Source organism: Taudactylus pleione, unplaced genomic scaffold, assembly GCF_031769625.1.
Source record: "Taudactylus pleione unplaced genomic scaffold, aTauple2 ptg000515l, whole genome shotgun sequence".
Taxonomy (NCBI): Eukaryota; Metazoa; Chordata; class Amphibia; order Anura; family Myobatrachidae; genus Taudactylus; species Taudactylus pleione.
Genome location: NW_028284917.1, coordinates 2765163 through 2779704, shown reverse-complemented (window position 1 = coordinate 2779704; position 14542 = coordinate 2765163). Strand labels below are relative to the sequence as shown.

Below are 14542 nucleotides of genomic sequence, written 5' to 3'. Positions count from 1 at the left end.
TGGTGCCCTGCTCATTCGGGGATACTGAAAGACTGGGGGTGTGTCACAAGCCACACCCCTGTGCATTGCAGCACGCCTCCGTGAGACGAGACAACGTCCCTTTTGTGAGCACACGTCTTCGGCACGTGCACGGGGGGACTGCCAGGGCTGATTAGCAGCCCCCCGACCGTCCCTGCACATCTGTATTGGTTATTTGTACTCAAATTTGCGGCAAAGTTCTGAAACTATGACACTTAAGCATTGTTCCCAGTTCCCAGACAATGGGGTATAACATAATCAAGATCCCAGTAGTATCTTTATTATCTCGGCCAGGTGGTATTGCAGATGGCTTTTATCCCAGTTTCGGTGTGCGGGCTCAGAGCCTTCTGGCTGGACAGTAAAAAGTAGCCTTTGCTTGTTTAACTTAAATAGTGCCCCCACCGTCCGATCACTTTAATCTCTCGTCTGTGCTTCCGTTCCAAAGTAGATTTGCCTCTTTCTGTATCCTCTCTGTGCTTTTCAGCCATGCAAGTGTCTGGCAGAAATGTATCCTGCACCCCTTCCTTATGTTTGCGCTGGAACCCAATATATCTAATTGTCGGCATTGGATCCCGCTTCATCCTGAGAGCAGCATTGTGTTGTACTGCGGGGCCACAGAAATAAACCGGTTCCCCTGATGGTATAAAGACCTGTCTAAACAGCATAGAAGGACTTGGTAATGATGGAAATAAAAAACAATGTATTGCAGGAGTACTTGGACTTGCCAGTTAATTTATCATCTCAAGGAAGGAATCCCTGTATGGGAATGGGGCGTCATTTTGAGATACCTGCTGCTGTTCTTCAGATGCGGTATCACAGTATTACACTCATTAACTGTACGCCGCGAGCCCACTCTAGGGGGAGGGTGATGCCGCACATGCACTTCAGGGTAAGAATGGACCCACTGGCTCTTGAAACACAAAATGCTCATTTCCCATCTTGTTGGAGAGCTAATAGAATATCACCTCTCCGCTGACCAAAGGACCACTTCACAGCTAAGAGGCGTATTGCCGAGTTACTGCTAAATGATACATGTGCTCACAATGCTTTGTCTGCAAATATCATTAAATTAAGTACATTAGTGACAATTCAGTTCTGAGTCAGTTATTGTAGGGTCCATAATTATTATGTGCGATTTACACTAGACTCAGTCGTGGACTAACATTATATTATAATGATTCTATTATTAGTCCTATTAGTATTGTTATGTGCCAGTTCCATCAAAATAAGTAATGGGTTGATATTATCTTTTTAATCTGTGCTTTTCACACTACACTCAGTTATGGGCTGACATTATATTATAATTATTATTTTATTAGTAGTAGAAGTATTGTTATGTATCGGGTTCTATCAAAATAAGCATTGGGTTGATATTATAATATTATTATGTGCTAACCATATGCAACTCAGTCCTGAGCTGAAGTTATTCTGGTTTCTGCCAAGTTCTCCCATTAAATTAATGCAAAGTGATTGTGATTTGGGGCAAAGTTCTGGTAACTGTTGTCAGACTCCATATCTGATCAGTCTGGTTCTCTTTTGTTTTTTTACTTTACAGAAAAGAGATTACTCCCTTTTCATATTGTTCTCCTGATTGGACCCTAGCCCCCTCCTTCCGGATTGGCTGCAGTATCTACCCTGCTTTTTTAATTGGCCGCAGCCTTCTCCCTGCCCCCTGATTGGCTGCAGTCTCCCCCATGCCCCATGTTTCTCTCCTGTCCACCCTCCAGGGGTTATTGTGCATTATTCTGCTGCTCGTTTAATTTTCTCTTATGAAATTGATAGTGATCTATGCAAGTCATGGTACAATTCTAAATGGACGTTATTGGCTACAATAGGTCATTTTCCTTGCACAATGACCGGCCCCTGTATAATTGTTCCATACATGTTTATCTAGTAACATAACAAGTTATTTTGCACATTTATCGCATTATATGAGTGTGCCTACAAGGTGCAGTGAGGTGTTATCCCCTGGCGGTAATTTCTGCACAGAGACCAGTAAACGTTAAGTCCTGCGATTATCTCCTTGTCTTGTATTCCCAGCTCTGATCTAGAACATCTCTCCATGTACAGCCTGTGTGTTGTTCCTGCACATAATGTGCATTCTCTGTGACAGAAACATCTGCTGTCACATTCCTGTGCGGAGAGATGAAAACGGGCAGATGTAGAACTTTTCCTGCCTTTCAAATATTTGTCTGGCCTTCATCTGATATTTACCTTTGTGTGTACTGTGGGGTGTATGTTCTAGTCGTCCCTCCCAGCCTTTCCCCGTATATAATGGCAGCTCAGCGCCCGTGCTAGCATGTTTACAGTGTTCCTGCATAATGAGCGGATACAATACAGATGTGTTATCCTGTATATTTCTGTGCTTATCTACGATGAAGGGGAGAGCGGTTGTCACAATCGTTTATAAACAAAGAGCAAAGAAGATTTTGTTTCACCAATTTGCAATAATGAGAGTCGTGGGATTATCCCTGAACATAAAACAGTCATGTGTCTCCCAACCACGTTATGTTCACTGTAGTCTGATAGCTTTAATATGTTCAGCTCGGCACGAACGACAGTAATAACACGCGCACAGGACGCCTATAACTGGGACACACATGTGTCATGGAGCCAGGTCACGCTTATTACTGGGTGATAGATGCAGGAAAACCGCTAGTAAGACAGCCATATTGTCAGCATGGGGAAAGGGTCTCTACTGTAAGAGCAGAGAAGTGGTGGAACTCTATACAAGACGTGGCCACTAGCTATAATTGGCAGAGGATCTTACGGGGGTGATAGACACTGGGCATTTATCATTTCCTTTTTGGGGTGCCCTGGATATAAATTGTCGCATTGGGGTCAGTACAGTAAGAATTTACTGGATGGTTGCGCTCAGCGGATCTAAATCATCTTTCAACCTCATTAGGTTTAACCGCTAGAACTTTTTAATCTTAGGGTATCGGGGGGATCTAATCTAAAGTACATCTAAGAACTTTTTAAACTTCGAGATGCAGACAGTGGAACCCACAGAAAGACAATAAATGATGTATTGTGACACCAGGGAGTCTAATCCCTTTTACTGTAAAGGCCCCCATACATCAGAGATTGATTGCAGCAATCATGCAATTTGCAATCGATTGTGTATAAAAATCTTTCCCTTTTTCAATCGATTGCAGAATTGCCACAATCGATTGAAAAAGGGAAAGATTTTTATACACAATCAATCTCTGATGTATGGGGGCCTTAACTCTCTGTAACGCCCTCCGACACGATGGGGAAATCTCATCGGAGCAGTTTGGTATGGTTCCAGTAACTCATCTCAGGCGGGGGTCAGGAGAACCCATTGTAAACGCCCCCAAGGTCCTCACCGCTGGGACCCGGCCTGCAGGGTGCAGCTTGTGGTGCGTGCAGGTCTCCATCGCTTCCGTACTCCACATTTCTGATGAGTAATGAATATTACTCATTAATTTACAAGCAAAATGAAAACATGCATCACTTGTCGGGCGGATGTTTTCTTATTGCACATTGGAGGAATTTCTAGCAGGCACAGTAGAAGTTTATATACTGGCAATGTCTGCAATGTCCGCCCAGAGCTGACTATTCTGCAGGCTATAAATAGACACATTAGACCAACGCATAAAAATAGAAAATATCCAAAATGCAGAATTCTCACTCGTCAGTGTGTTTTACTGAATAGTCTTATTTAACCAGTTAGACACCAGCACTTGTCAGCTGTGTATGTACAAGGTTCAGTCCCAACCTCCTTATAACAGTCCAGCGAGGGTCTCCCTGCTTCTACATTACATGTTAGTGTGTTGCGTCCCCGAATCATATCACAGCCAGAAGTCCCCAACGTCACTTCTCTATGAGAGGGCGTTAATAGGGGTAATGTTTTCTGCAAAGGTGAAGAACCCCTTAAACATTAACCCCTCTCAGTTTTTGGCAAGCTGGCCAGTGGTCTCCTCTTCTCGTTGTATGTTATGTTATGCACGTTTTAGTGTTGTGTATTACTTTATAGTGACACCGCGACCACATTCGGCAGACACGTTGATAGAGGTCTGCTTTGTAACGCGGGTAATGCGACCGGATTCACCTGTCTATGGGTCTGATTAAAAAATGTGCGCAGTGTCGACATTTACGCAGTTGAGCGATTATCGCTAAGCTGCGCATGAATCGAAGTCGCACTGCGCATGCATCACAGTACGTTACCAAAGTCGCTCGCAGCGACTTTTTACTCAGTGTGATTGAGAGTCAGGGAACATTTATGGGAGGATAAAGGGGTTTGACGCCAAAGAACGCAGACGTGACCGTTTATGGGGCCTGTCATAGCCCCGCATCTGCGATCCCGTACGCAGTGAAAGTGGCTCCGGCGTTCGTCCCCGCAACCATAGGATTACTCAGAACTGAGATAATGGAATGATCTGCGGCCAATGCTTGCGTCTTTGTAAGCAGCCGCTGGGATTTGCAAAGCCGCAGGTGGGCGTCCCAATGCAATCTTCAGCGCCTGCGACATTTGCATAATTTCGTAAAGCAGCTGCGTATGGGATCGCATTCACTTACATCGGGCCCTAGGCCGCATGCTGTCCTGGTCTGTCACTGAACGTTATGGCGTCTCTTATCGCGTTGGTCCAACTTGTTTATGTTCATCTTTAGTGTTAATATTAATATGTAAACTGCACCGGAGTATAAAAAGCAGTTTAAGATGTGTGACCTATCTACTTGTGAGCTGGAGATTTTAGATGGCACCTATCAATTTACTTGACAAAGGAGTCTGAGCTCTCTCCTTCCCTACTGCTGAGCTGTTAACCCCTCAGATTTCATTCTCTCCTCGTCATAATTTAACTTTTTTCCATTCGTGGTAGAGAATCTGTGCTGGGCATTTATAACGTGATATGGGTTACAAGAGGTTTGTGATAAAGTCAAAAGCAATTTCACAAGATGACTTGGGGGTTTAGGGGGTTATGTTACAGAGACAAAACTATGGTGGTCTAATGAAAAATCATTAAAAAAAAAATGAATACCTTACTAAAGAAATTACATTACAGAGACAGAAAATAAAAACTGTGTTAAAGGGCCCATTAAGTATCTCCCTGTAAATGTATTTGTAATTGTTTTATTAATCAATCTGTTGGTATTGTCACAAGACTGTTATTTAAATAGAACCTCAATAGCCGAGATCTCATTCTGAAATAACATCACCTGATGGTCTCGCAGCTGCTGTTGACCTTTTGGGCAAAAATTTACTAAACTGCGGGTTCTAAACCCGGCGGTTTCATGGCTGGTTCTAAACCCTGGGGGTTTGGTGGCGGTTTTGCAGGGGTTTCTAAATAACAGCCCTGTTCTTTTCTAGTGTTCCTGCGGATTCTGGGCCTGATTCAGACCCGCTCGCGAGCGCTGAGCGCTCGCAAGCCGGTCGATATTGGCCAAGTGCGCATGCGCACGAGGGAGCCGGCTCCGTCGTGCGCATGCGCGAGACCCACATAGCGACATCACAAATGTCAGTGCTTGCGGCAGACGAGACCCTACCACAAGGGTCTCGTCGCAAGCCTGATGGTCGCTATGGTCTTGACCATCGCGACCATCTTTTTGGCCGCTCGCTATAGCTGTGGGTGGTCACCCACAGCCATGCGAGCGGCCAGGAGGCCGCTCTAAAAAAAAGAGAGGGAGGGCACTGATTCAGAGCGAGCGCTCTGAAAGAGCGTCCGGCTCTGAATCAGGCCCTCTGTCTCCACCCGCAAGTCAGTGTGTCCCGCGGGTGGTCAAAACGACGGCGCAGCGGTCACCGCTGGTGAATGGATGCCGGGCGCATTCACTGTGACTGCAGCGCTTTGGGGCTGCCCAGCATGTCCGTAAGTGCCGGGCACGCCCCCAGGAGTGACGAAAAGGGGACACGTCATAAAGACATGCCCCCTTTGGCCACACCCCCTTTTCGGGGGCGCGAGAAGTGCCCTAGCTCTAGGTGCCTGCTGCCGGACCTAGAGCGAACACTATATTCTATCATAAAATTTGTTTTCACGGCGGTTTTGCAGCGGTTTTGGTCTTAGTGAATCTGCAGATAGCAAAACCGCCGCCAAACTGCCGGGGTTTAGAACCCGCCGCTTAGTATATTTTGCCCTTTGTCTGGGATGAGTCCTTTAATGACCAGTATTTGTTTATATCAGGTTAAACTTTAATTATTACACAACACATCTTTCCCACCTATCCTGTACATTAAATCCCAGCCTGTACGGGGTGTACGTTTTTCCAGCATGTCTGCCATCTTGGTCACACCAGGAAATAGCCAGAAGGCGTTCTCAGTCCAGTGGGGTTCCCTCACTTAAATATCAGTCAAACCTGCCCTGCGCTTTAAACAAGTTCCAGGGAAAAAAAAGTATTTAAAAGCAGCGCTGCAGCTGTGCGAGAGCTCGGCATCCAGCGAACGAGGCAATGTTGTTTTAAGCACACAAAGATCTCAGTGCTGATTTCTATTATATGTTTTACAAAAGGATTTTGTTCTGATTGAATGGCTTGTTATTGTCCTACGCATTCCTTCTGTATTATCCTTTTCCTCTCTGCCCTATAAAAACATACACGAGCGATGAAAAGGCAGCACTGAGCCCTCTGTGTTACTGTCTTGGGTGATTTGAGAAATTTCTCGCAGAGAAGTCAAGTTTTTAAATCATTATGGGTCACAACCCTGAGTAAAAAGGTGGCCTGTTCCGAGCGTGGAATAACTCACTGCCTTGCTGGACGCAGACCCAGATTATTATGCCTGGTGCGCTTTGCTGCTGCTGGCTGCGGATTAAGGGCCTGATTCAGAGCCGCTCGTAAGCGGCCGCTCGTTCGTTCCGTGCGATGTTTGCACAACTGCGCATGCGTACGGATCGTAATACGCATGCGCGAACCTGTCAGTGCGGCCAAAAATCGTTTGTTCGCTAAATAGCGAATGCCTGCTATTTTGAGTGACAGGAGGAGGCGTATGTAGGTGGTAACAGGGGAAGGTGCTTGAAAACGGGCAGTGGAGATCAGAACGCAGGCGTGCTTAAAGGTCAAAACGGGCGTTTTAAGGGTGTGCATAATTAATACAGCAGCGTCATTGACCACGTCACTTGGTTATTTTATACTCAGAACTGCTCGCAAGATTGCTGTAGGAAAAACCAACCACAAGAATAGCGAGACGCTGGTCAATGTACTCGATTAATCTAATAAATAGCGGACATGACGTAGGATGCGAGCGGCCAGGGGGCGTAGTTTCCCAAAAAACGACCGCAAGTTTTGTTCGCTCGTTCAGACATAGAGGCGTGAACAGACCGCAAAGAGCAAACTGTTCATTTGAATAGCCACCCCTTTTTTCTGAACGAGCGAGCGCTAATAGCGTCTGGCTCTGAATCAGTCCCTAAATTCAAATACATTCACCAGACTTTGAACCATAGGTATATTTCATGAGTACCACAAACGTGGTCTGGAGTCTGGGATGCTCTGCCATTGTTTCAGCGGCACTGTAGGTTGTAGTCCGGGCCAGTTTGGTCTGTGGGGGTCCCAGAACAACTAACTGGTGGGGGCCACAGCCAATAGAAATGTAAAAATGATTTGCATAAATACTTCCAGCACCGCAAATTTTGAACAGACTGGTTCACTTTGTACCACACAGAAACCCTAGTTCCCTTTTATACCTTTTATACCATGTTGCTCCCCTACTGATGTAGCAATGTGTTGAGGACCACCTACATGTCTGGGCCCCTGGCTACCCCGGTCATCCAGCACGGTTGTAGAAATGCCGTCAGTACGTGGCTTATTACGGGTATTACTTTATTTAGTTTCATTTTTGTTTGCGCCTGGCTCAGGGTGATTCCTTCTGAAGCTCCTATTAATTAGCATGTAGCAATATTATTACATACACCTACATCTGATTCAAATAGTTTCTAGGTAGTACAGTCAAATACATAACTTTGTAGCCAGTTTCCTTATGGGGGAGATGCTGGATTTGAGTAAAGGTATATTAAGGAGGAAGGGGGCGGGGCCTGTCTTTACTATCTCACGTCTGATTGGTTGTGCTTGTGTTTATAGCAAATGTCAAATCTGGTACAATGTGAAAAGGTGGAGTTGCAGATGGCAGTCAGCGATATTCTTACTGTCGTTTTCTAGAGCAGTGCAGGAGATGAAAGAAAATGTGTGGTTGCTATGAGTAACCACCTTCCTCTTTGAATTTTGTCACATAGAAATGATGAGGGGATTGTGGAGTGAGAAGGTAAATCCGGGTACGGGACTATGCAAGAACAATACGTTTAGCACCTGAAAGTTCTCACACGTGTTGGGGACAGACTTATGTGGGGTAGGTAAAGTTCCCCTTTATGTCACCAGCTGCACATGGTTACAGCACGAGTCAACATACTGCAAAAAGCACATAAGTAACCCAGTTAGTATGTTGTTCCTTCAGAATGGGGAATTTGTGGAATCTGTGAAATTAAATTGCCGGATATAATGTTGCACTGCCTCAGCATTTCCCCCAGTGTCGACAACATTTGCCCACTGTACCGCCAGTATTTGCCACCTTGCCCTGTACTGCCGGCATTTGCCCCCTGTTCTGTGAGCTTTGCCTCTGTACTGCCAGCAATTTCTCTAATTGTAGCATTTTCCCCATATTGCCAGTGTTGCCTCCCCCTATAATGCCAACATTGCCCCCTCCATAATGCCAGAGTTAACCCCTGTAATGCTAGCATTGCCCCTTTTAATGGCAGCATTGCCCCCTGTAATCCAGCATTTCTCCTATACGGACAGTATTGCCTCCTCCTTAATGTCAGCATTGCCCCCCATCCCCCTTAAAGCCAGCTTTGCCCCCAGGCCCCACCCCCACCCCCATACTGCCAATTTGCTCTAGGTGCGGGAGTCTAGATTGCCTTGTTGGGTAAACGTCCTATAATATACAGACACGGTGTATGTCACTCTTACCTCTCTCAGTAACAGTGTGGCTCTATACCGCGACCTGATCACTACACTAGCACTGTATAGGAAAAAGCTAAATAAACAGACCTTATCTCTGCATAAGCTGCACTTTTATCGAGGATCCCGTGGGATCTCAACACCTTTCCTTTTAAACAATACGTCGAAGCAATTTCTTCTAACAAAAGTTTGGATCAATATTGCACAAGCCTCTAAGAAATATTCCCGCGGCCCGCGTGTCTTCAGAATAATGAAATGTATATTTATACGAATAATCAATGCTCACCTTTTCATAGGATTTAATATAAGGAGAGTGACCTTCTGCCAACCACAAACTGATACTTTGTATAATCTAAGAGGAAAGAGCTTTATCTTCCTCACAACTTTAGTGTTGACACAGGAAAGGCCAAATTCATTGACATCAATCACTATAGAAGCATTAAGCAAGGTTGAATGAATGCAGCCTCTCTGGAGTGTATTATCTGCCTGCGTTCTGGCACACGTCTGCGGGCTTGTGTTTTATAGGAACGATATTACACAGTGATATTTAGTGTAGCATCCGTGCACGGCTTAGGTGTGGCTTGACTCGCGTCCAGATTGACGCACACTGATCGCTGTTACTCTAGATGGGTGTAACAGAGCAAAATGTTCTATTCATGTTTTCCAAACGATGTGCAAGGCCTGTGTCATTTGATCCTAACTGGGACGTTATTGCCTTGTGGTCCTTTTCTAGTTCTCAGAACGCTAACAATTACCGAACTGGCTGAAAAACATATGGTTTTAAGTGCGCTGGTAGTCATGTCTGAGAGCTCACGTCTGTCAGGAGAACAATTGGTATCTGGCAAACACAGACACTCAATCAGGCTGACGTGGTAAGCGGAGTCTCGTCCACGAGCCACCCCTGGAGATGAACATGCATCGATATAAAGCAGTGCCGAGTATGACCTCACGGCCATTGTACAGCGTGGCTGGAAATTAAGGGCCTGATTCAGAGCCGCTCGTAAGCGGCCGCTCGTTCGCTCCGAGTGATGTTTGCCCAACTGCGCATGCGTACGGATCGTAATACGCATGCGCGAACCAGTCAGTGCGGCCGAAAATCGTTTGTTCGCTAAATAGCGAATGCCTGCTATTTTGAGTGACAGGAGGAGGCGTGTGTGGGTGGTAACAGGGGAAGGTGCTTGAAAACGGGGAGTGGAGATCAGAACGCAGGCGTGCTTAAAGGTCAAAACGGGCGTTTTATGGGTGTGCATAATTAATACAGCCGAGTCATTGACCATGTCACTGGGTTATTTTATAGCCAGAACTGCTCGCAAGATTGTGGTAGCAAAAACGAACCACAAGAATAGCGAGCAGTTCATACGCTGGTCGATGTACTCGATTAATGTAATAAATAGCGAACATGACGTAGGATGCGAGCGGCGTGGGGGCGTATTTTTTCAAAAAACAACCGCAAGTTTTGTTCGCTCGTTCACACCTAGAGGCGTGAACAGACCGCAAAGAGCGAACGGTTCATTTGAATAGCCACCCCTATTTTCAGGACGAACGACCGCAAATAGCGTCCGGCTCTGAATGAGGCCCTAAGTCACTAGTAAATTATTATTATTGACCTTATTTGTACAGCGCCATCTTATTGCACAGCGCTTAATGCGGGCCATTCATCCGTGGGTTGCGTCCCCATTCTACTGACTCCGGTCGGTGATCAAAAACGCATATGGGCGGGCATTGGTGAACGGCAATTCTTCGGACATTTGGGGACATTCAACATGTTTCAGGTCGGGATCGGGGAATCTAGATTGTCCAACGTGTTGGATTTCTCTGATACCCCGGTGTTGGCGGGACCGGGAATTGCCCCGATACAGCCTAGGTGTATGGGTATTAGTTTACTGGACTGTGACTATTTATACTTGATGTACAAATGTAATTACAGCAATCGAATGACATTCTCCTATATCGGACAGACACAAGGTAATCGCCATGTCCCTCGCTGGTCTTGCACTGGCTCCTATGTGACAGACACCATTGCCAAGTTCTTTATTTATTCGTTATCTTTATTCCAAAAAAAATCCAAATTTTCATGAGCTGTCTATAAAAAAAAAAAAAAAAAAATTGTATTCTGCAAAATATACCCAATAAAAAATAAATGGGTAATAAGCAGAATCACAGTACAAGTTCTCTAAAGTTCTTGATTTAATTCTCTGTATCTCTTTTTATTCATCATATATAGGTAAATGTACAGTGGCAGCTATTTTATATACTTGTGTCATTCCCGGTATTTTGGGTTATTCCCTATCTATGGGTAATACACAGGGTCACATCTCTTACTCTGTATGCTGGTGTAATTCTCAGTATTAGATCCTATACAGTATATATGGGTAATACACAGTCACAGCTCTTACTCTGTATGCTGGTGTAATTCTCAGTATTAGATCCTATACAGTATATATGGGTAATACACAGAGTCACATCTCTTACTCTGTATGCTGGTGTAGTTCTCAGTATTAGATCCTATACAGTATATATGGGTAATACACAGAGTCACATCTCTTACTCTGTATGCTGGTGTAGTTCTCAGTATTAGATCCTATACAGTATATATGGGTAATACACAGTGTCACATCTCTTACTCTGTATGCTGGTGTAGTTCTCAGTATTAGATCCTATACAGTATATATGGGTAATACACAGTGTCACGTCTCTTACTCTGTATGCTGGTGTAATTCTCAGTATTAGATGCTATATATGGGTAATACACAGAGCTCCATCTCACGCACACACACACACATACATATAGATATAGATATTCTACTAAAATAAATAATGTTTATTTTGTATATATATATATATATATATATATATATATATATATATAGTAAATGCACAGTGCCACTTCTCACACTGCATACTGGTGTCTCTTGAGTGTTTGGTGCTGTATGTGCTTACCCGTACAGTGCACTTATCTTATTCTGTAGTTCGTTTTTTGGAGAGTAATATAAATATTTATATATAGTCACTTGGGCCAAAAGAGGGGACTCACCAGTATAAGTAGAATGAAGGCTTTATTAATTCAACAGGGTAAGTATGACTTGTCATAGTTACCCTGTTCAATTAATAAAGCCTTCATTTTACTTATACTGGCGAGTGCCCTCTTTTGGCCCAAGTGACCATAACCTTTTCTATTATTGGTACAGGGACTGCCTGTCACCTTAGTGAATATTGTTGATATGACAATATTTATTAAATGCTGGTAGTTGTAGTACTAACAGGTTGGCCAAAACTCTACCATACTTGTGCTGAAATGTATCCAAATATAAATGCAGTTTCTATACTATTCATATGGTGTCAGTGTTATTTAGTTTATTATTAGTATTATTATAATTCCTCAGTGTAGATTCACACCTAGAAATACATAGCTGAAAAAAAACCAAAGTATTTGGAATCATCATAATTTCCCTCATAAGACGCAGGTTTCATGGGGCGAGCTATCAGGGGGCAATGATCATGTGCTCCTAATCTTATTACATCTAAACCTGAGTGGTTATTGCTTTAATTGACTGTTAACGTAAAATAAACTCCCAGCATATGCGGTAAAAGGAATCTACACCCGTCCGCTCCCCAGAATAAACCTCCGTAGTACAGTCACTCTGGCTGCGGCCATGGGCTTTCAAATCATTTTGCCAGAGAAACTTTGTGATATCTGTAATGTGGATAGGTAATTGCCTATCTCCTGTAATATAATGAGAGATCTCCGTGCTGTAAGCTGCAGCACATCCCGTGTAATAAAACCCGGCTTTTACTGGCATCCTGCAAATCACTTTATTTCACAAATAACTAAGGCACTAACCACAGCTAAACAATCCTCTCAGCTGTGTGCACTGCCTGCTCCTCGCTGGCTGTGACTGAAGCTGGCTCCAGCCACTATTTTAGGATAAAATACATGAATTCGAGATCGTTTAAAAGAAAATAGTCTACTGTTCACTGGCCGTCCAGATGTCCAAACTATAGTTATGGCAGGAGAAGTTTTTGTAGCCTCTTGCCAGCGATGACCTCACTGAGGACCAGGGAGAGAGACAGAGATCACCCAGCAATGACCGAAACCGGTTTCCTTCCTTTCATATTTGTATTGAGCAATCTCCAGTGTCCGAGTCTTCCTGTCTCGCACAGAATTAGCTCTTTATAGTAAACAATGGCCGTTCTCTTGGCTCATCTGTCCTTAGACTCTTTCTCATCTGTCCTTAGACTCTTTCAGGGCCCGATATTCTCCCGTCCTGTTTTATTCATCTGCTCGCCATTAACCCCCTCACGGCCGGAGGAGGGGGGGGGACCCCAGCATAGAGGGGGTTAATTGGAAGTGTGGGGGGGGAATCTACACTGGTTTTGTTAAGTTTTATTTTATTTATATTTTTGCATGAAGGCCAATCGTTAGGACATGACAGAAAAGATTTGCCCTCAATGGTGCTTTGTTTACTGTTTTTCCTAAAAGGGGCCCCTCTATATTTCATCTGTCAAACTTGCTTTTCTGTTTTTTTTTTCAACAATGCCGAATTGTTCTCACCAAAGGGGGAAAAGCTGCAGGTTCCTCAGACAGGAGAATTCTGTATTATATTTTCCTGCCAAATTCCGATCTCTGTTTTCCTTCCCTTGAGCTCACAAAGGACTCATAACTTACTGTCAAGCGTGTGAGAAGCCACAATGCCCCAGTGTTGCTCGGCGAATAGTCTGCAGGAGAGGATGCCCTGACTGGCTCTCAGGTCTCACTCAGGCTTGGCGTACTCGCCGGGTCCTGTACGTCTCTGTAGGCCCCGGCTCCTCTGCCACTAAACCCCCCCCTCCCTCCCCGTTACTTTTCTCCCAGAATTTATTTGTGGGGCTACAAATGAGGATGTTCAGGTTGGCTTGGGGTGCCTGGGGCTTGACAGTTTGGCATTATTAATTAAGTGTGGTTTTTCGGCAGTGACATTAGCTCCTCGTGGCTTGGGACGGCGTGACAATTGGTATGCCATCCAGTTCTGAAGTTCTGACCGGCGTCATAGGAGAACGCAGCTCTGAAGATTGGAAGGACAGCCACTTCATGTAAGTCTGATATATATACTTTATCTTGTTATTTGCAGCGTAAGGTTCTCCTCCCGGCTACTGTGCACATAAATGTACAAGTCATGTGTTTGCTGCCCTTGGGCAGATGTCATGTTTTCTCTCCAGCAGCCCAACTGACAGCTTCTAATCCGTTGCAAATCTTAAATGGTTACTTTATACAATTATAATGTGCCTGTGTGTGTGTGTTTGCTGTGTTTTATAGGACTTCTGGTGTTTTATAGTTCTGAATTTACTCAGTAACATTTAGCGGTGGTCTGGGTGTAATGCCGGAGGAAGATAACTGTGTGTACGATGCCGGAATTCGGGTTTTTCCTCCAAAGTGACCTGTTTTGCTGAATTGATGAATTGTATTGGAACAGTGTTGTCTGTTCTGCCCTCGGTCCCTTCTAGGAGCTGTTATAGGGACCTGGGGCAGCCAGTGTCTGCTTGGGACTAAAAGTTATTTATTAGTACATAAAATAGCCCCTTCCTACCTCAGTATGTACTACACGTTATACCCTCATATCTGAGGTTTACTATATAAATACATATG

At 44.5% G+C, this 14542-nt stretch overlaps 1 protein-coding gene across 13 annotated transcripts in view; it reads left to right on the top strand.

The window, feature by feature from the left end:
• Positions 1 to 14542, top strand: part of SOX6 (SRY-box transcription factor 6) — a 448338-nt gene that overhangs the window by 132852 nt on the left and 300944 nt on the right. For 6 of the 13 annotated variants that reach the window (XM_088450324.1, XM_088450321.1, XM_088450326.1 and 3 more), the window contains exon 3: positions 13871 to 13989. The exons of the other annotated variants lie outside the window; for them this stretch is intronic. In XM_088450324.1, the coding sequence (XP_088306450.1) occupies positions 13913 to 13989 (77 nt within the window). In that variant the 5' untranslated portion in view covers positions 13871 to 13912. The remainder of the gene's footprint in view (positions 1 to 13870; positions 13990 to 14542) is intronic. 13 annotated transcript variants of the gene reach the window in all.